The sequence below is a fragment of the Rhizophagus irregularis genome, chromosome 8 (genome assembly GCF_026210795.1).
Source record: "Rhizophagus irregularis chromosome 8, complete sequence".
Lineage (NCBI taxonomy): Eukaryota > Fungi > Glomeromycota > Glomeromycetes > Glomerales > Glomeraceae > Rhizophagus > Rhizophagus irregularis.
Genome location: NC_089436.1, coordinates 170,563 through 185,046, shown reverse-complemented (window position 1 = coordinate 185,046; position 14,484 = coordinate 170,563). Strand labels below are relative to the sequence as shown.

The following is a 14,484-nucleotide window of genomic DNA, read 5'->3' as shown; positions in this document are numbered from 1 at the left end:
TCAAATATCATTGAATCCTTAATGGTTTGTTTAACTCAAAGGCCTTAATAAATGTATATAGGAAGCAGCTTTATTAGCGTTTGCTTGGATTGTGTATTTAAATAATACATCTGTTCATTCTGCTGTTTATATGTCAAAATACACAAGAAAATACTGTAGACCTTATCCGAATGAATACGGAAAAGTGTTTAGAAAGTAATAGAATAACAGTTACTTTAATGCAATTTAACAAAAAATAAGGAAGTTTGAAACTTCCAGTTTTTTAAAAGAACTATTACCGTATCGCTAGGGATGGAGGATGGAAAAAGTTCGGTTTGAGCGACTTGAATCGGTTCGTTCCATCCGGTTTAGTACATCGGTTCCAGATCGAGTTTAATAAAATTTTGATATATACTGACTCGGATCTGGACCGAAATGACAAAATGTTTTTCAGTTTGACTCTGTTCAACTCAACAGTATCGATTCGGACTTCGGAACCGAACCGAACCGAGCGAGTCGCCTCATCCTACGTACCGCACTGCACAAGATACCCCGGGCATAATATATAATACCTGACTTCAGAAGTTATATTGTACCTGGGACACCATCTAATACCAGCAATACTAGAAGGATTTAATATATGAAAGATTTTTTTATTTATAATAACCATTAAAATATGTGGAAATGAAAGACGTATTTGACATACTGGCGGTGGATACTTTACATGGGAGGTATTCTCAAAGGGGGATATCTTGCGACAAAATATAAACTTTCAGCTTTTATTTTGTTATTTGCTTGAGCGTTGGCAATAACATCCGCTAAAACCTTCTGGTTAAAGAACGACAACTATATCCTAATTGTTCACAGAATGTCCTTGTCTGCCATATAACTATATTGCGTCAGAATGATGCATCACATTTTCCAAAAACAAATATGTAAGAAGAACTCTGTTCCATTCATTTCTTCATGAACAAAGTATATAACTCGAACAAAAAAAAGTTTATTAAATAAGTTCAAACATTGAAAATTTCTTTACAGCTTATTCTAAAAATTAAAATGCTAAGATTTTTATTTAACCAACAAAATAAATATAATAATGATTTTCACGTGAGAATCATAGATATTTATTTATAAACTCCTCAATATAAATAGTTCAAACGTGAAATGATACAAAAAACTGACCAATTTAATGATATCTGTCAGCAAATATGGAAGCTCGTGTTGTATATGAATAACTTTTAAAGTATTTGACAAATTACACAATTCCAAAAACTGTCTTTAATGGAAAAAAAAACTTAAATACAAGTATATTTCTTGAATTCTCATATGAAAGAGATTTTTTTCCCTCCCAATAATGCAGACGAAAATAACCCTATCAAATGATATAAAATCATTATTAAATAACAATTTATTTAGTGACATCCGTCAAAGTAAAAGGAAATGATATAACAGAATTAAGTGCTCATCGAAACATATTAATTGTACTTCAGAAGTATTTAAACGTATATTATTAAATGGAGTGAAAGAATCTACTAAAGACGTAATTGAATTTCCAGAATTTTCTTCAGATATTTTACACGTCATCCTTTAATATTTATATACTAAAAAAGTGACAGAACAAACTTTGACAATTGAAATAGTTGCTGAAGCTTTCCATGGCGCTGATTGTTTTCTACTCGAACAACTAAAACTTCAAATTATTGAATTTTTTGAAAATTATCTAAGAAATAACACTGATAACGAGTGGAACCTTTCCGCTAAAGTTTTATCCCGACTTTTGGAATGTATGGAATCAACTAATAATAAATTTGCTGATTTATTATGCGATTCAATTAATTCAGTTCCATTAAAGTCAATCGAATATTCTAATTTAAATGTCAAGGCATTGGAATACATTTTATCAAATATCACAAGAGAGGAGGAAACCAAGATGTTCTCCTTATCAGAATATGATTTATTTCATTATATAATATTATGGACTGCAAGCGGAATCTCAAAAGAAGCTTTATCATTTTATAGGTCATGTTTGCCTTCTTTAGAAACTGCTAAAAGTCTCAATAAAATTAGCAGCTCTCTTATTGATATGCATGCAAAATATCAATCAACAATGATGCCAAAAACATACCCTTTACTTAATCACGTGAAATTAGAACGAATTCATCCATTTATAATTTCAAATATTATTGAACCCCTTAATGGTTTAATTGACTTAAGGACCTTAATAGAAAGCAAGCTTTATTGGCTGGAGAATATGCTTACTTAAATGATGTTTCATTTCATTGGGACGACCATGCTCATGGAAACTACATGCGTTTAGATAAATCAGTTATCTCACAATCTTCTTCACATCATGAATGGATTAGAATGAAAATTCCTATAAGCGGACAAGGTTTATTTGAATGGGATATTATGGTTGAGAAAATATGTGAGTATTTTTGGGTTGATATTTGTACAGAAAAGGGATTTAATGTTGACTACGATTCATGGCTTGGGGCACAGGCCTATGGTTGGGTTTTTGGTTCGAATGGAGTTATTTGTCATAATACACATAGTTAAATATGGACAAACCTTCAAAGAAAAGGATAGAATTACTGTACATCTGGATATGAGAACTTGTTCTTTTTCCGTTAATGGAAAAAGATATCCTATTGCATTTCGTAATTTACCTGGCAAAGTTTATCCTGCTGTATCTCTAAGGGCACCGTGAAGGGCAAGAATTAAAGAAGTTAAATTATAATTCATTTAATACCTTTTTTTCTAAAAGAAAGAAAGATATTTATTTAGCATTATAATATAAATTGTGTTTAATTAATATGTTAATCTCTTTACTTGTTTTCACTTTTTTGTTTAAGATAAATTTACGTACTGTATTTGTGGGGCAAATAGAAATCTATAAAATCTTTTTGCTGTATCAACGGACCATGGATTCTCAGCCTGTTAATTAATATGATATCGCTAGTTTCAAAATCGACAAATTGTAATGTACACACATATCATGGTGACTCAGTGGTGACTCGCTGTGAAAAATTAAATTTAATTAGTTAAGATAAAAATTATAATTCGTTGTAGACAATAGTTAAAATTAATTTATATAGTAAAGCAAAAATAAAAAATAAATAACATTTAGTGAATGAGATTTATTTTTTAAAAAAATTAAATCACAATCAAGATCTTGATCCATTTGGCAAGCTTTTTATACACTAAAATCACATATAAATTAATTATGACGTCGGATTCCCCTGGGCACTGGCCAGCGATTAATTCCTGTGCAGCCATTACATAACTTGGATCTGCGATACTTGAGACGACTTCTTTGCTATCGGGTTTAACTGGCATGCTTATGCCTTAACACCAGAATAACAAAATTTGGTGATCTAAAATATGTAAATTCTGGAAATTCAATTACTTCTTAAGTGGATTCTTTCATCCAAACTCCTAAGTACATCTTAACATCACTTGATAAGCATTATTTCTTTGCTATCATTTCCTTTTATTTTGAGTAGAGTTGTCTACTATAAATTTAAATCTTTTGGTAACAATCTGTTTTCTTCATGTGCTGTCATGCTGTCATTACCGAAAAAAATTCTTGAAAACATTATACACTTCACCGTATATAATCAATCATCTGATAAATACGCGTTCATATTGGTTTGTAGATCAAAAAAGGATAAAAATTTTAAAAGAAAGCATGTATCTTGTCAGCCAATAAAATTTTATATTCTAAAGTGATTGATTTGTAAAATATCATCTTTTATATGAAGTAATGTATAAATTAATGAAATGGGTTACATTACTTTCATATATGCAATTGCAATTGTTCTCTGATTTGTTAATTCTTTACGAGATTTATTATTACATCGGATGGATAAATATAGTCATTCTATTTCAATTTTAACATTTTTATTTATTAAATTTAATAATTTTGATATTTAACATGAGGTTCAATTTTCGCTTTTCCAGGTGCACATAATGATACAGCTGGATAAATTTCGTCAGGTAAATCGCGAAACGCAACAGGATAACTTATTCTATTAACAGAAAAAGAACAAGTCCTTTCTTCCATATCTAAATGTACAGTAATTATATCCTTTTCTTTAAATTTCTGTCCGTATTTATTCGTGGAATTTGATGAATTATGACAAATAACTCCATTCGAACCAAAAACCCAACCATATGCATGGTTTCCAAGCCATGAATTGTAATCAACATTAAATCCTTTTATAGTACAAATCCCAACCCAAAATTGACAACACATCTTCTCGACCACAATATCCCATTCAATCAAACCTTGTCCGCTTACAGGAACGGCTGTTCTAATCCACCCTTGTGAAAGAGAATTTGATGTAACAATAAAAGGACTTCTATATAAGCACATATTATAACCACAAGTACTCCACTGTAAGGAAGGAACTTCTCTCGAAATGTAAATGTATTTTCCGGCTAATAAGGCATATTTCTTACGTATATCTGATAATTTATTTGGGCTAATTAATCCACTGAGAGGTTCAATTATATTGGAAATTACTAATGGATGAATTCGATCTAAATTCACATAATCAAGTAAAGATGAAGTTTTTGTTATCATTGTCGGCTTATATCTTGAATGAATTTCTTGAATATTAAAAGGGATATTAAAATTCCATTTTTGTAAGTATGTAGTATTAAGATTGTTAACAATTTCCGAAGAAGGTAAACACGATCTGTAAAATGATAAGGTTTCTTCCGAAATTTCATTTGCGGCCCATAATATAATATAATGAAATAAATTATATTCTAATGTCGATAACATATTGGTTTCTTCCTTTTTGATCTTTGATAAAATATATTCCAATGCTTTTCCATTTAAATTACAATATTCAATCGTTTCTAATGGAACTGAACTAACTGAATCGTATAATAAATTAGTCAACTCATTATCTGACGATTCCATATATTCCAAAATTTGTGATAATATTTTAGCCGATACATTTACCTTATTATCAACATCACGATTTTTAAAAAATTCAATAATTTGAAGTTTTAGTTGTTCAATCAAGAAAAAATCAGCACAATGATAAGCTTCAGCAACTGTTTCAATTATTAGGCTCTTTTCTGTCACTTTCCCTGTATATAAATATTCAAGAATGACGAGTAAAGTATTCGAAGAAAATTCTGGAAATATTAAATCTTGGGTAGTTACATTCTTTCCACTTAATAAAATATTAAATAATCCTGAACGCGCCACTAATATGCTTCGATGAGCACTTAATTCCTCTCCATCATTCCCTTTTATTTTGATATCACTAAATAAAAATATGGACTTTTCTTGTGCATCAACAAAATTTGATTGCATTTGTTGTTTATGCAGTCTGAAAATTAAAGAATTTCCAGTCGAAATTAATTTTGTTATTGAAATACCAAAAATGAAAAGTTCATGTAACTTACAATGTTGCATTTGACCAATGTGACCATCAACAAAAAATAATGTAACGTAACATCTGTAACATTAGTATATTAGTATTTTTATTTATTTAATTAAAAAATTTAAAAAGAAAAAAAATGCAGAAGTTATAAGTCCTGTTCCTATTCTGCATTGTAGTATAGGACTACCCAAGAGAAATAAAGAAGCGCTTTTTGTGAAAGGAAGTGAACGTAGCGTTAGTTTATAAATAATAAATATTTAAAGCCACTATTAGTTGTACTTTTATTATTATTATTATAAACACCAGTACCTAAAAACCTACTTTATATTCTGATACAATAACTATAAACTCGACCAGCTCTGGAAACTGCTCTAGAAAAAGCTTGCTTACGGTTATCAAAGTTGACGGCCAAAAGGTTAGAACGAATTAAATTCGTTAAGGACGTCGAGAAGATGGTTTTTAAACGACCTATCTTGAAACACGGACCAGGTGGTCTAACATATATGCGAGTGTTTTGAACAAACCTTATGCGCTTATTCATGGACACTTACACGGAGAAATATAGTTGAAAGGAAAATGAATTCAATTCACGCTAAAATCGCTGCGGATTACATCGACGTCCAAATTCATCAACCTATTCGATATTAAACTGTCAAGACCAATTTCTCCTATGATCGGTGAAAAACGACGTAAATACATGCAAATGTTGGACTTGTAATTAAAATTCTATGTTAAATAATGGTATGTTATTATTCATAATTCTTGACTCACTACTTTAAAAGGATATCTATTTATCACTTTAAAAATTAAGGATGTTGACGTAATGGCTTTAAACGACTCATTTTGAAGCACAAACCAAACGATCTAGCGTATTTGCGAGTTCGATTGTGTAAACCCCTTACGAGAATCTTAATATTGAGATTGAATACATAAGATGTTCAATCAAATTCCACGTTAAATAATGGTATGTTACTATTAGTAATTATTGCTATTTTATTAACATCAAAGGAATACTTATTTATCATTTTATAAATTTCGTTATAGTACGCAACCCCCTTTTTGATATCTCGCTTTAATCCATAATCTTATGGAGTGTTCAGAGCTGACTGTATATACTTTTAAAAATACTATCCATTCAAAAAAAATCATTCATAAATGATCTAAATAGTTTAATTATACTATTTTTTTTTTGGTAAATATGAATGTCAATTCTTCCCTATTTTCCATAAATCCTCTTATTGAAAGCAACGACACTCATAAAATAGTGTTACCGTATATACGACGCCTACAAAAGTTCACTATGAATAGCGTAACGAATTGTTTGTTACAAGTGAACAAGATTTTACATGTTTCATTTTTCTGTATTAATCTTAGGGGGAAGATGGAGCTTTTGGAAGACCTTAGCTGAAGTATCACTAGTAGGGCTTGCCTTCGCAAGCCACCACATACTACGAGTCTGGAATATGGTTTAGCACCAACGTAAGTTTTTCAACTGGAACGGGTAGTGTCTTTAGTAAATCTCACTGCTAATTTTTTAACTTTAATTATTGACAGTGATTGTTAAGATTGAACGCTCTTCTCCATGAATTTGTAACACCAAAAATTTTTCGTATTGAAGTTCCGAGACCACAAGACCACAACGTAATTATAATTATGTATAAATATTAATCAATATTGAATCAAATTAATTTAATATTAATTCTTATTTCTTTTTTTCCCATATAGTATAGCGATGGATATAATTCGAAGATTGTGAACTTGATAATGCTTGACAACAATGTTATACTACCAGGTATATTTTGCAAAGTTTAAGTAAGTTTGTATTAAGATTATTACTTAAAATATAATATTTAACTTTTATAGATAAAATCGACGTGATGGATTTATCAGGACGATGTCATTGTCGTTGTGCGGTACTCCAAATTATCAAATAATATGGAAGATTCGCCAACAACTCTGATTGTGAAATTCCTTTTTGTCTTTTGAATATTTCCTCCACCTTACAATCTATTCGTTCCAAGAATTACAATTTGTTATTTCTCTGCTCTATGGAATATATACTGATCATGATATGGCTGAGCGACTATTACGATTACACGATCAAAAATTATGTAATGTGAAAGTGGAATGAACATAGCACCGGCATTTTATAAACTTTGTGAGAAACATGAAATAGAATGTAAAGTTTTTTTACTGCTTGTGGATGAATTACCAACATATGTAACGTCACTAAGGCTTGGAGATGTTGAAAGATTATGAAAATGTTGTGAATTATTTGTAGATACCATTACCGCTCACACTAAATTAAATGGTTTTCCTGATCAACGTGGAAGAAATTAAGCTGCTAATTTTAATTTTAGTAAAATATTATTTATTAATTCTAAATAAAATTTTCGTACTAGATAGTTTTAAATAAAAATTTTCGTACTAGGTAGTTTTTAAATAAAAATTTTCGTACTAAATAGTTTGATATTTCTAAATAAAAATTTTCGTACTAGATATAGTTCTAAATAAAATTTTTCGTACTAATACCACAAAATAACTTATTATATATAATAGTTCAAATATTAGATCAAATATACCAGAGCATGAATTTTAGAGTAGATTAATAATTAAAAAAAAAATATATTATAATTGGACAATTTCATTTCAGTTTTTTTTTTTAATAATAAAAACATTTTATTAAGTTTAAATATAACCAATAAAAATACAAATATAAAATTATAAATAAGAATATGGGGAAACAAATTATGAATAGACGTGGGAATAAACCTGAATAACTCCTTGTATCTATGGAATTCTTTATTTTCAGATGCGATTCTCTCCTTAAACAAACAATCAAAACTAAATATGGTTCAGATATATTATCGTGTTTGTGTCTTTGTGTCTTTACGAGTTACAACTTATGACCGCAAACGCTGACAACACAAATTATCAATTATGTTTTCGTGAATGCGGCCATCGTGCACAAACCAAAGATAATCATCATATTCATAGATAGCCAATTAAATATTAACATCCTTAATCTGTTATCCTTACTCCGTTTTACCCGAAACTTGAAGTCCATCTAGACGCATTTTACCCATTCTATTTTATAACGCAGATTATAAAAGAATAAAACGGAATAAACGTCAATAACGTCATTTAAGGCTAGATTACTATGTAATCTTGTCTATAAATGAATGATGTAATTAAGATATAATTCATTGCAGAACGAAACATATAAAAAATACAATCCATTTACCTCGTTTAACAAATCACGTGATGATAAGTAAACTTATCGATCTGTTTTCTGCACAATGCAAAGAAAATTCTAATCAACGATTTTCTCTGCCTTCATATGTTTTTTCGTATCTTTACAAATTATTCCCGATGAAACTAATACGATACACTACTGCAGTTGGAACTTAGAATTACGTTCCTTCAAAATCTTTAACAACTGGATAAAATATTTGACATTATTTCCCCAAAGTCAATGATTAACCTCTGTCCACTCATCTACTGTCAATATATAATGAATTGACTTTTCAAATTTCAGAAACGGAGAGTTTTATTCTTCCGATACGGATAACTATATGGCATGTACTGTCACAATATGGCCATCTGCACAACTTAAAACTAATAGGAATGCTTTATTATAAATAGTATAAAAGTCAACATTCTAGTATAACCCACATGATCTCAAGAACCCGGTTGCTTATATGCGCAAATAAAAATTCGATTTCTTTTTTTCAAATATATAACAACAAGTCCATGTAATTTATACCTGAGGTTGTGGCAATGCTATACAATTAGAATAATATATAAATTGTAAGTTTTTTTTAAAAAAAAAGAGAGAATTGGTAGATGGCAACTAAAAAACTTACAGCTCTTCAATTCAATATTTAATGTAAAAGGTCCATAATATAGTTTTACTATCTGGCAAATAAATTATTCAGTTTCCTCAAAGTAACAATTATCTTTGTCAATGAAAAAAAATCGACTTTTTTTCGAAACTCCAGAAATAGTAAATGTACTGATTAAGGAAGAATGCAATATTAAAGTCAGACAATTTATTCATTTTCACCTAATGAGTCACTTGTTTTACAACGTTAAAAGCTTTCTTCCTCAGTCTCTTAAAAAGAAAAGATTTGTCTTATTAAATATTTCTATGATACTTCGGAATTCCGCGTAAACTATTGTGGGTAAAGTTAATGAGATAAGCCGAAAGTATGAGGTTGAACCTGGTACAAATATTATGGGTAATAACTGATATGAAAGATTTCTACCGGGTATGCTACTGAGAAATTTGAATGTAGATCATTTGATCACGTGATTACGCGGTTTTGTTTTAGTGATATACCCGAACCGAATCGATGAGAGAAAGTTGCTTTGATCTCATGTTGGACCATCAGCTATCTCGGAAAGATTTTATTTTGCGCATTCACAATGGAAAGCTCATGCGATCTTCAAAAAATGATAAAATAAAATTTTAAACTAATCTTGTATTTTAATGACTTATTAATGATTAAATTTATAATAGAATAAATAGATAAATAAAATGAATAAAATATAAACATTAAAAACTAACGTGTTACTATATCCATTAAACCTGAATTAATAATTAAAACATCTTTATCTAATATTTTACAGAAATCCATTAATTGATTTTACATAAATATGCCCTTTCTCCTATCAGCTATTAATATTCCTCTCTTATTCCCTTTATTGATATATCCAACATTAATTCTTTTAGTCTTTTAATATTTAGATATTATATATAACAAAATAAATAAAAAAATCCATCCATCAATTCATTATTTTTCCTTACTTATTCATAACCCCAATATTATAATTTAATACGCTAACTTCCTAACTGTAATAAATAATAATACTTTTGAGTCAAAATCAAATAATATTAATAATATTAAAACAAAATAAAACAAAATAAATAAATAATATATTTAATTAAACCTTCACTTCTCTAAGAGAAGTTAGCTCCTCTTTTTTCTTTCTTTTTTCCCTTTTTTCTTTACTTTCCTAATTTACATTCTTTTTAACTTGCTCTAAAAATCATCGTTAATAAATGTCTAAATTCATGAAATTGTTGTTCATTAGCAGTTTTAGGTAATAAAAATGAAACAGTTTTAGCATCATTTTCTTTTGCGGTAACATGTTTAGGTAATCTACTATTTTCAATCATAAAACCTTTGGTACATTTTAATACTAATTCACCTCTACGATAAAGTAATTTTTCATCTAAATTTGGATCGGAAAATACATCAACATCTGACGGTAACATTAAAAATGGTAGTGATATTGTCGAAATATCAAATCTGTTTACTGTTCTTAATATATTACGTAATCCATCTATTACACGTGAACGATATGTTAATTCTGATTTTTGAATTGCTATGAAAAAAAAAAGGAAAAGGTAAATATTTTACTTATATAAATCTATTGATAAATAATATGATTAAATAACTTACATTCAAAATCAATCACCAAATGAAATACTACATGAACTAAAGGTAAGTTGGAATGTCTCGTAATAAAGAAATCACCTAATTATATAAACATTTTTATTAGCAATAATACAATTAAATTTTGAATAAGTAGTATTCATACCTTCTTTTAAAGAAGAACTATCAATAGGATAATCATTTTCAATAGCTTCTAATTGAGTTTCAACCTTATCAAAATGAAACTCCGTAGTTTCATTACATCTCTCAAAAAATTTTTTATTGGCACTTTTTCCTAATTTATATTTAGGCCAATCTCTTGGAGTTAATAACAAAATGATAGCGGTTAAATCTTGAGAATATAAATTAGCAGCAGTTTGAGCTATATAAGCCATATTACGAGTAGGTTCATTAGAATATTCAAGTAATTCATCCATATCAGAAACTAATAATCTAAGATTATGAGTAACTTTAACTTGATTTCCTAACGATATTGTAAACGATTCAACTAAACGAGAATCATCCATAATATTATTCCCATTTCCATTGCCTTCTTCAAACCCAAAATTTTCCATAGCTCGATTAAACCATACACTTAATTTTTTAACGGAAGAATTTTGTGATTGGGTCGTCATATTTTTTTGTTGAAGAAACATCATTGGTGTCCAACCTTTTTTCTCTTGTTTTTGATTTTGGTGTGCTGTTATCTGCAATTGTCTACCGCTTGATTTGGTACGACGTAAAGATTGTTGTTGTGTTTGACTAATAATTGGAGTTGAAGAACGTCGTGGAATTGGAGGTATACTTGTTCCATTTGCTATTTGTGCATTTACTTTATCTAGATTTTCAATTAATAATTCCAACGCTTGTTCCTATATAATAGGATAATAAAAATCAGGAAAAGTTAAATCAAACAAAATTATTGTAAATAGATAAAATCAATTATAATATAATGTAGTACCAAGTTTCGATTGGTCATCTCGAGAGCTGTTTTAGCTTGATCGACTGTAAAGCCAAGGCCAAGTTCTTTTATCTTCTCTATTGAAAGTGAATCATATTCCTATAATGAAGAATTCAAAAGGATTAAATTACTAAAATAAATAATAATATATTCGGAAAATAATCATACTTACATTAATATTTTCATTACCATTACCCGTTAACTTTTCATCAAAATTATTCATATTGATAGGAGATAAAGTAGGTGAACATACAACATCAGCTAAACTACTAATACTTCCAGCCCTACTTCTATTTCCAGCAGATTTACTACCATTTGTAGATTTGTTTTCTAACTTTAATAATTCTTTTGATAATTTATCAGTTTGATTTTCTTTTTCTTCTCTTTTCATTTCATTTATAACCTCTGATACAATTTCTCTACCATCTAATCTGAATACCAAATTAACATCCATTGTATTACATTGTTGTTCCGTTAACAAACGTTGATGCGCTTCATATAATTTTAAAACAAAATTACAATATTCTTTCTTTTGCAATCTTTGAATTTCTTCTAATTCTGATATTAATGTTACCTTAAGAAATTCAACTTCCTTAAAAAGTTAATGTATTCAGAAAATTAGAAAATTTTTTATAAGAAAAAAAAAATTACAAAAAAAGTCAATACCTCAATTTGTCTTTCCATTACACCATCATCTAATCTATTATTGGATTCTGCCATAGATTCAACCTCTTTTAAATGTTGTTCACTAATATCTGATATCTTCTTTTCTCTTTTACTAATAAAATCTTTTAGCGCTTGTTTATAATTATACTCCAATTGTACAAAAGTATCAAAAATTGATGGTACTGGTGAATGAACTAATGTATGATATGCTTTAGGAAATATATCCTTTTAAAAAGTAAAAGAAATAAATTATATTTAAGAATCAGATTTTGCGACTTAAATAATTTTTCTTTAAAGAAAAAAGTAAAAAACTTACTTCAGCTGGAGCATCATTAAAACGAACTGTATGTTTTTGATATTTTGCTACAAGTTCTGATCTAATTTGGTCCGCTTCTGATTCATTTTTAACTACGAAAATAAAATTCATATATATTTCAATTAAATTTTTATTCTTTTAAATTATTAAATTCCAATTCATATCGTACGTACCTTTAGCATCTATTTCCATATCTTTACGCAAACTTTCCAAAATTAATGCTTCAATAGTAGATAAGATTGATAATTCTAAATAACATGGTATATTATTTTCCATCATAAATTGTCTTACTACATCTAATAATAATTGACCTTTTTTAACTGTTATTGTAAGTTTTATGGGATTATTATTTGGCGGTAAACTTAAATCTAAAACTATGTTTAAATTTTTCAATACTTTTGTTGTGCTCATGGTTTAGAATTTTGGAGAATTGTATGTGATCCTGAAGAAGGATTAATTATTAATTCGTATTAGATCCAAGGAAAAAAGATTAAATCTGTGAAACGTTATACTGTACTTATCCAAAAAAATGACGTACCTTGATTAAATTCTACGATTAACCAGTTTAACCGTCAAAAAAAAAAAAAAATCTTGTAATAATTGATTTTTCCAATTCGTTTATATGAAATATATCATAATTAGATTTTTGCTTTTTGTGTTATATTTATTTATATCTAATTGTTTATTTTCAGAAAAACAAGAATTACATTACCTACAAATCTTGTTTAAATTATTTTTTTTTCTCGATTTTTAAATTAAAGTCTACTAATGCGAGTAATTAATTATTATAATTAAATTAAAAATTTAAAAAGAAAAGAAAAAAAAATTTCTTTAGCAGTTAAGAAAAAGAAAATTTTCGTTAAAAAAAGAAAAAAAAATTTTTCAAGATAGTTTTTAATTAGAATTTGCATCGTTTGTTTTGATTAATGTATAAACGTATAAACAAAAAAAAAAGTGGGTTTTTTTTTCTCATTCAGATTAAGAAATGATCCGGCGGATACCTGAACTACCTGAACGCCAATTATGCACGTGCCACTCTAATCAGGAAGATCGTGGCTTGACAAGTAGGGTATGCGCGATAAAGTACATGACTACATGAAGTACATGAACTACATTAGACGTGAATTGAATAATAATGTGGGGGAATCAATCTAATTGCGGAGAAAATAATGACCTACTGCGGATAACTTTTATGAAGAATGACATCCCATATCAACAATATATAAATTTGAATAAATTGTTCATCTTGAGAAAAAAATTTGATAGTAATTAATTAGACATTGAATATAATATAGATATTGTATGAATATGCACATTTGAACAAAACATCAACAAAACAAAAAAAAAAACATTGGAATAAAAATAATTATTCTCGCGTGTACATAATGAGATACGATACATGTAATATGGCATAATTATTTCTTTTTGTTTGCATCCTTCAAACGCTTTGGACTCTCTCTCTTGCATATAAAAAAAAAAAAAGGAAAATACTCTTATCAAAGCCTCAATATATTATTTCGGTTATAGGTTCGCGTAAATTGGATCTTTTAAGATAATCAATAAATTAACTGATATAGGTTTGTGCTTGGTCAACGTGTTTTGACTGTAACACCTTAATTATATTCTCGTGTTTGACTTGTAGTACGATAGAGAGATAATATAGTATTTACTGCGCATATATATATCACCAAAAATGTATTCATTCATAAAAATTTAAAG

General features: G+C 28.3%; 5 protein-coding genes across 5 annotated transcripts; 2 read left to right on the top strand and 3 right to left on the bottom strand.

The window, feature by feature from the left end:
* Positions 1-1,333: 1,333 nt before the first annotated feature.
* OCT59_027954 (uncharacterized protein) lies at positions 1,334-2,535 on the top strand (the record flags this gene model as incomplete). The annotated part of the gene is made up of 3 exons (XM_066146981.1): positions 1,334-1,409; positions 1,590-2,119; positions 2,194-2,535. The coding sequence occupies 3 exons, from the start codon at positions 1,334-1,336 to the stop codon at positions 2,533-2,535; spliced, it is 948 nt and encodes a 315-aa protein (XP_065993742.1).
* A 1,325-nt stretch (positions 2,536-3,860) lies between these two features.
* On the bottom strand, positions 3,861-5,382 carry OCT59_027953 (uncharacterized protein). Its single transcript, XM_025321285.2, has one exon. It carries the CDS (start codon positions 5,309-5,311, stop codon positions 3,893-3,895), a length of 1,419 nt encoding a protein of 472 aa, XP_025169266.1. The 5' UTR covers positions 5,312-5,382; the 3' UTR covers positions 3,861-3,892.
* Positions 5,383-6,579: 1,197 nt separating this feature from the next.
* On the top strand, positions 6,580-7,914 carry OCT59_027952 (uncharacterized protein; the record flags this gene model as incomplete). The annotated part of the gene is made up of 5 exons (XM_066146980.1): positions 6,580-6,653; positions 6,804-6,860; positions 6,947-7,022; positions 7,107-7,173; positions 7,245-7,914. The coding sequence occupies 5 exons, from the start codon at positions 6,580-6,582 to the stop codon at positions 7,313-7,315; spliced, it is 345 nt and encodes a 114-aa protein (XP_065993741.1). The 3' UTR covers positions 7,316-7,914.
* A 534-nt stretch (positions 7,915-8,448) lies between these two features.
* On the bottom strand, positions 8,449-9,772 carry OCT59_027951 (uncharacterized protein; the record flags this gene model as incomplete). Its single annotated transcript, XM_066146979.1, has 6 exons — positions 8,449-8,553; positions 8,626-8,657; positions 8,799-8,820; positions 9,148-9,164; positions 9,248-9,295; positions 9,724-9,772. 6 exons carry the CDS (start codon positions 9,770-9,772, stop codon positions 8,449-8,451), a joined length of 273 nt encoding a protein of 90 aa, XP_065993740.1.
* Positions 9,773-10,416: 644 nt separating this feature from the next.
* Positions 10,417-13,200, bottom strand: OCT59_027950 (uncharacterized protein; the record flags this gene model as incomplete). Its single annotated transcript, XM_066146978.1, has 8 exons — positions 12,939-13,200; positions 12,766-12,857; positions 12,450-12,674; positions 11,956-12,375; positions 11,784-11,882; positions 10,989-11,694; positions 10,850-10,924; positions 10,417-10,772 (listed from the first exon to the last, which is right to left on the bottom strand). The coding sequence occupies exons 1-8, from the start codon at positions 13,174-13,176 to the stop codon at positions 10,417-10,419; spliced, it is 2,211 nt and encodes a 736-aa protein (XP_065993739.1). The 5' UTR covers positions 13,177-13,200.
* Positions 13,201-14,484: the final 1,284 nt, after the last annotated feature.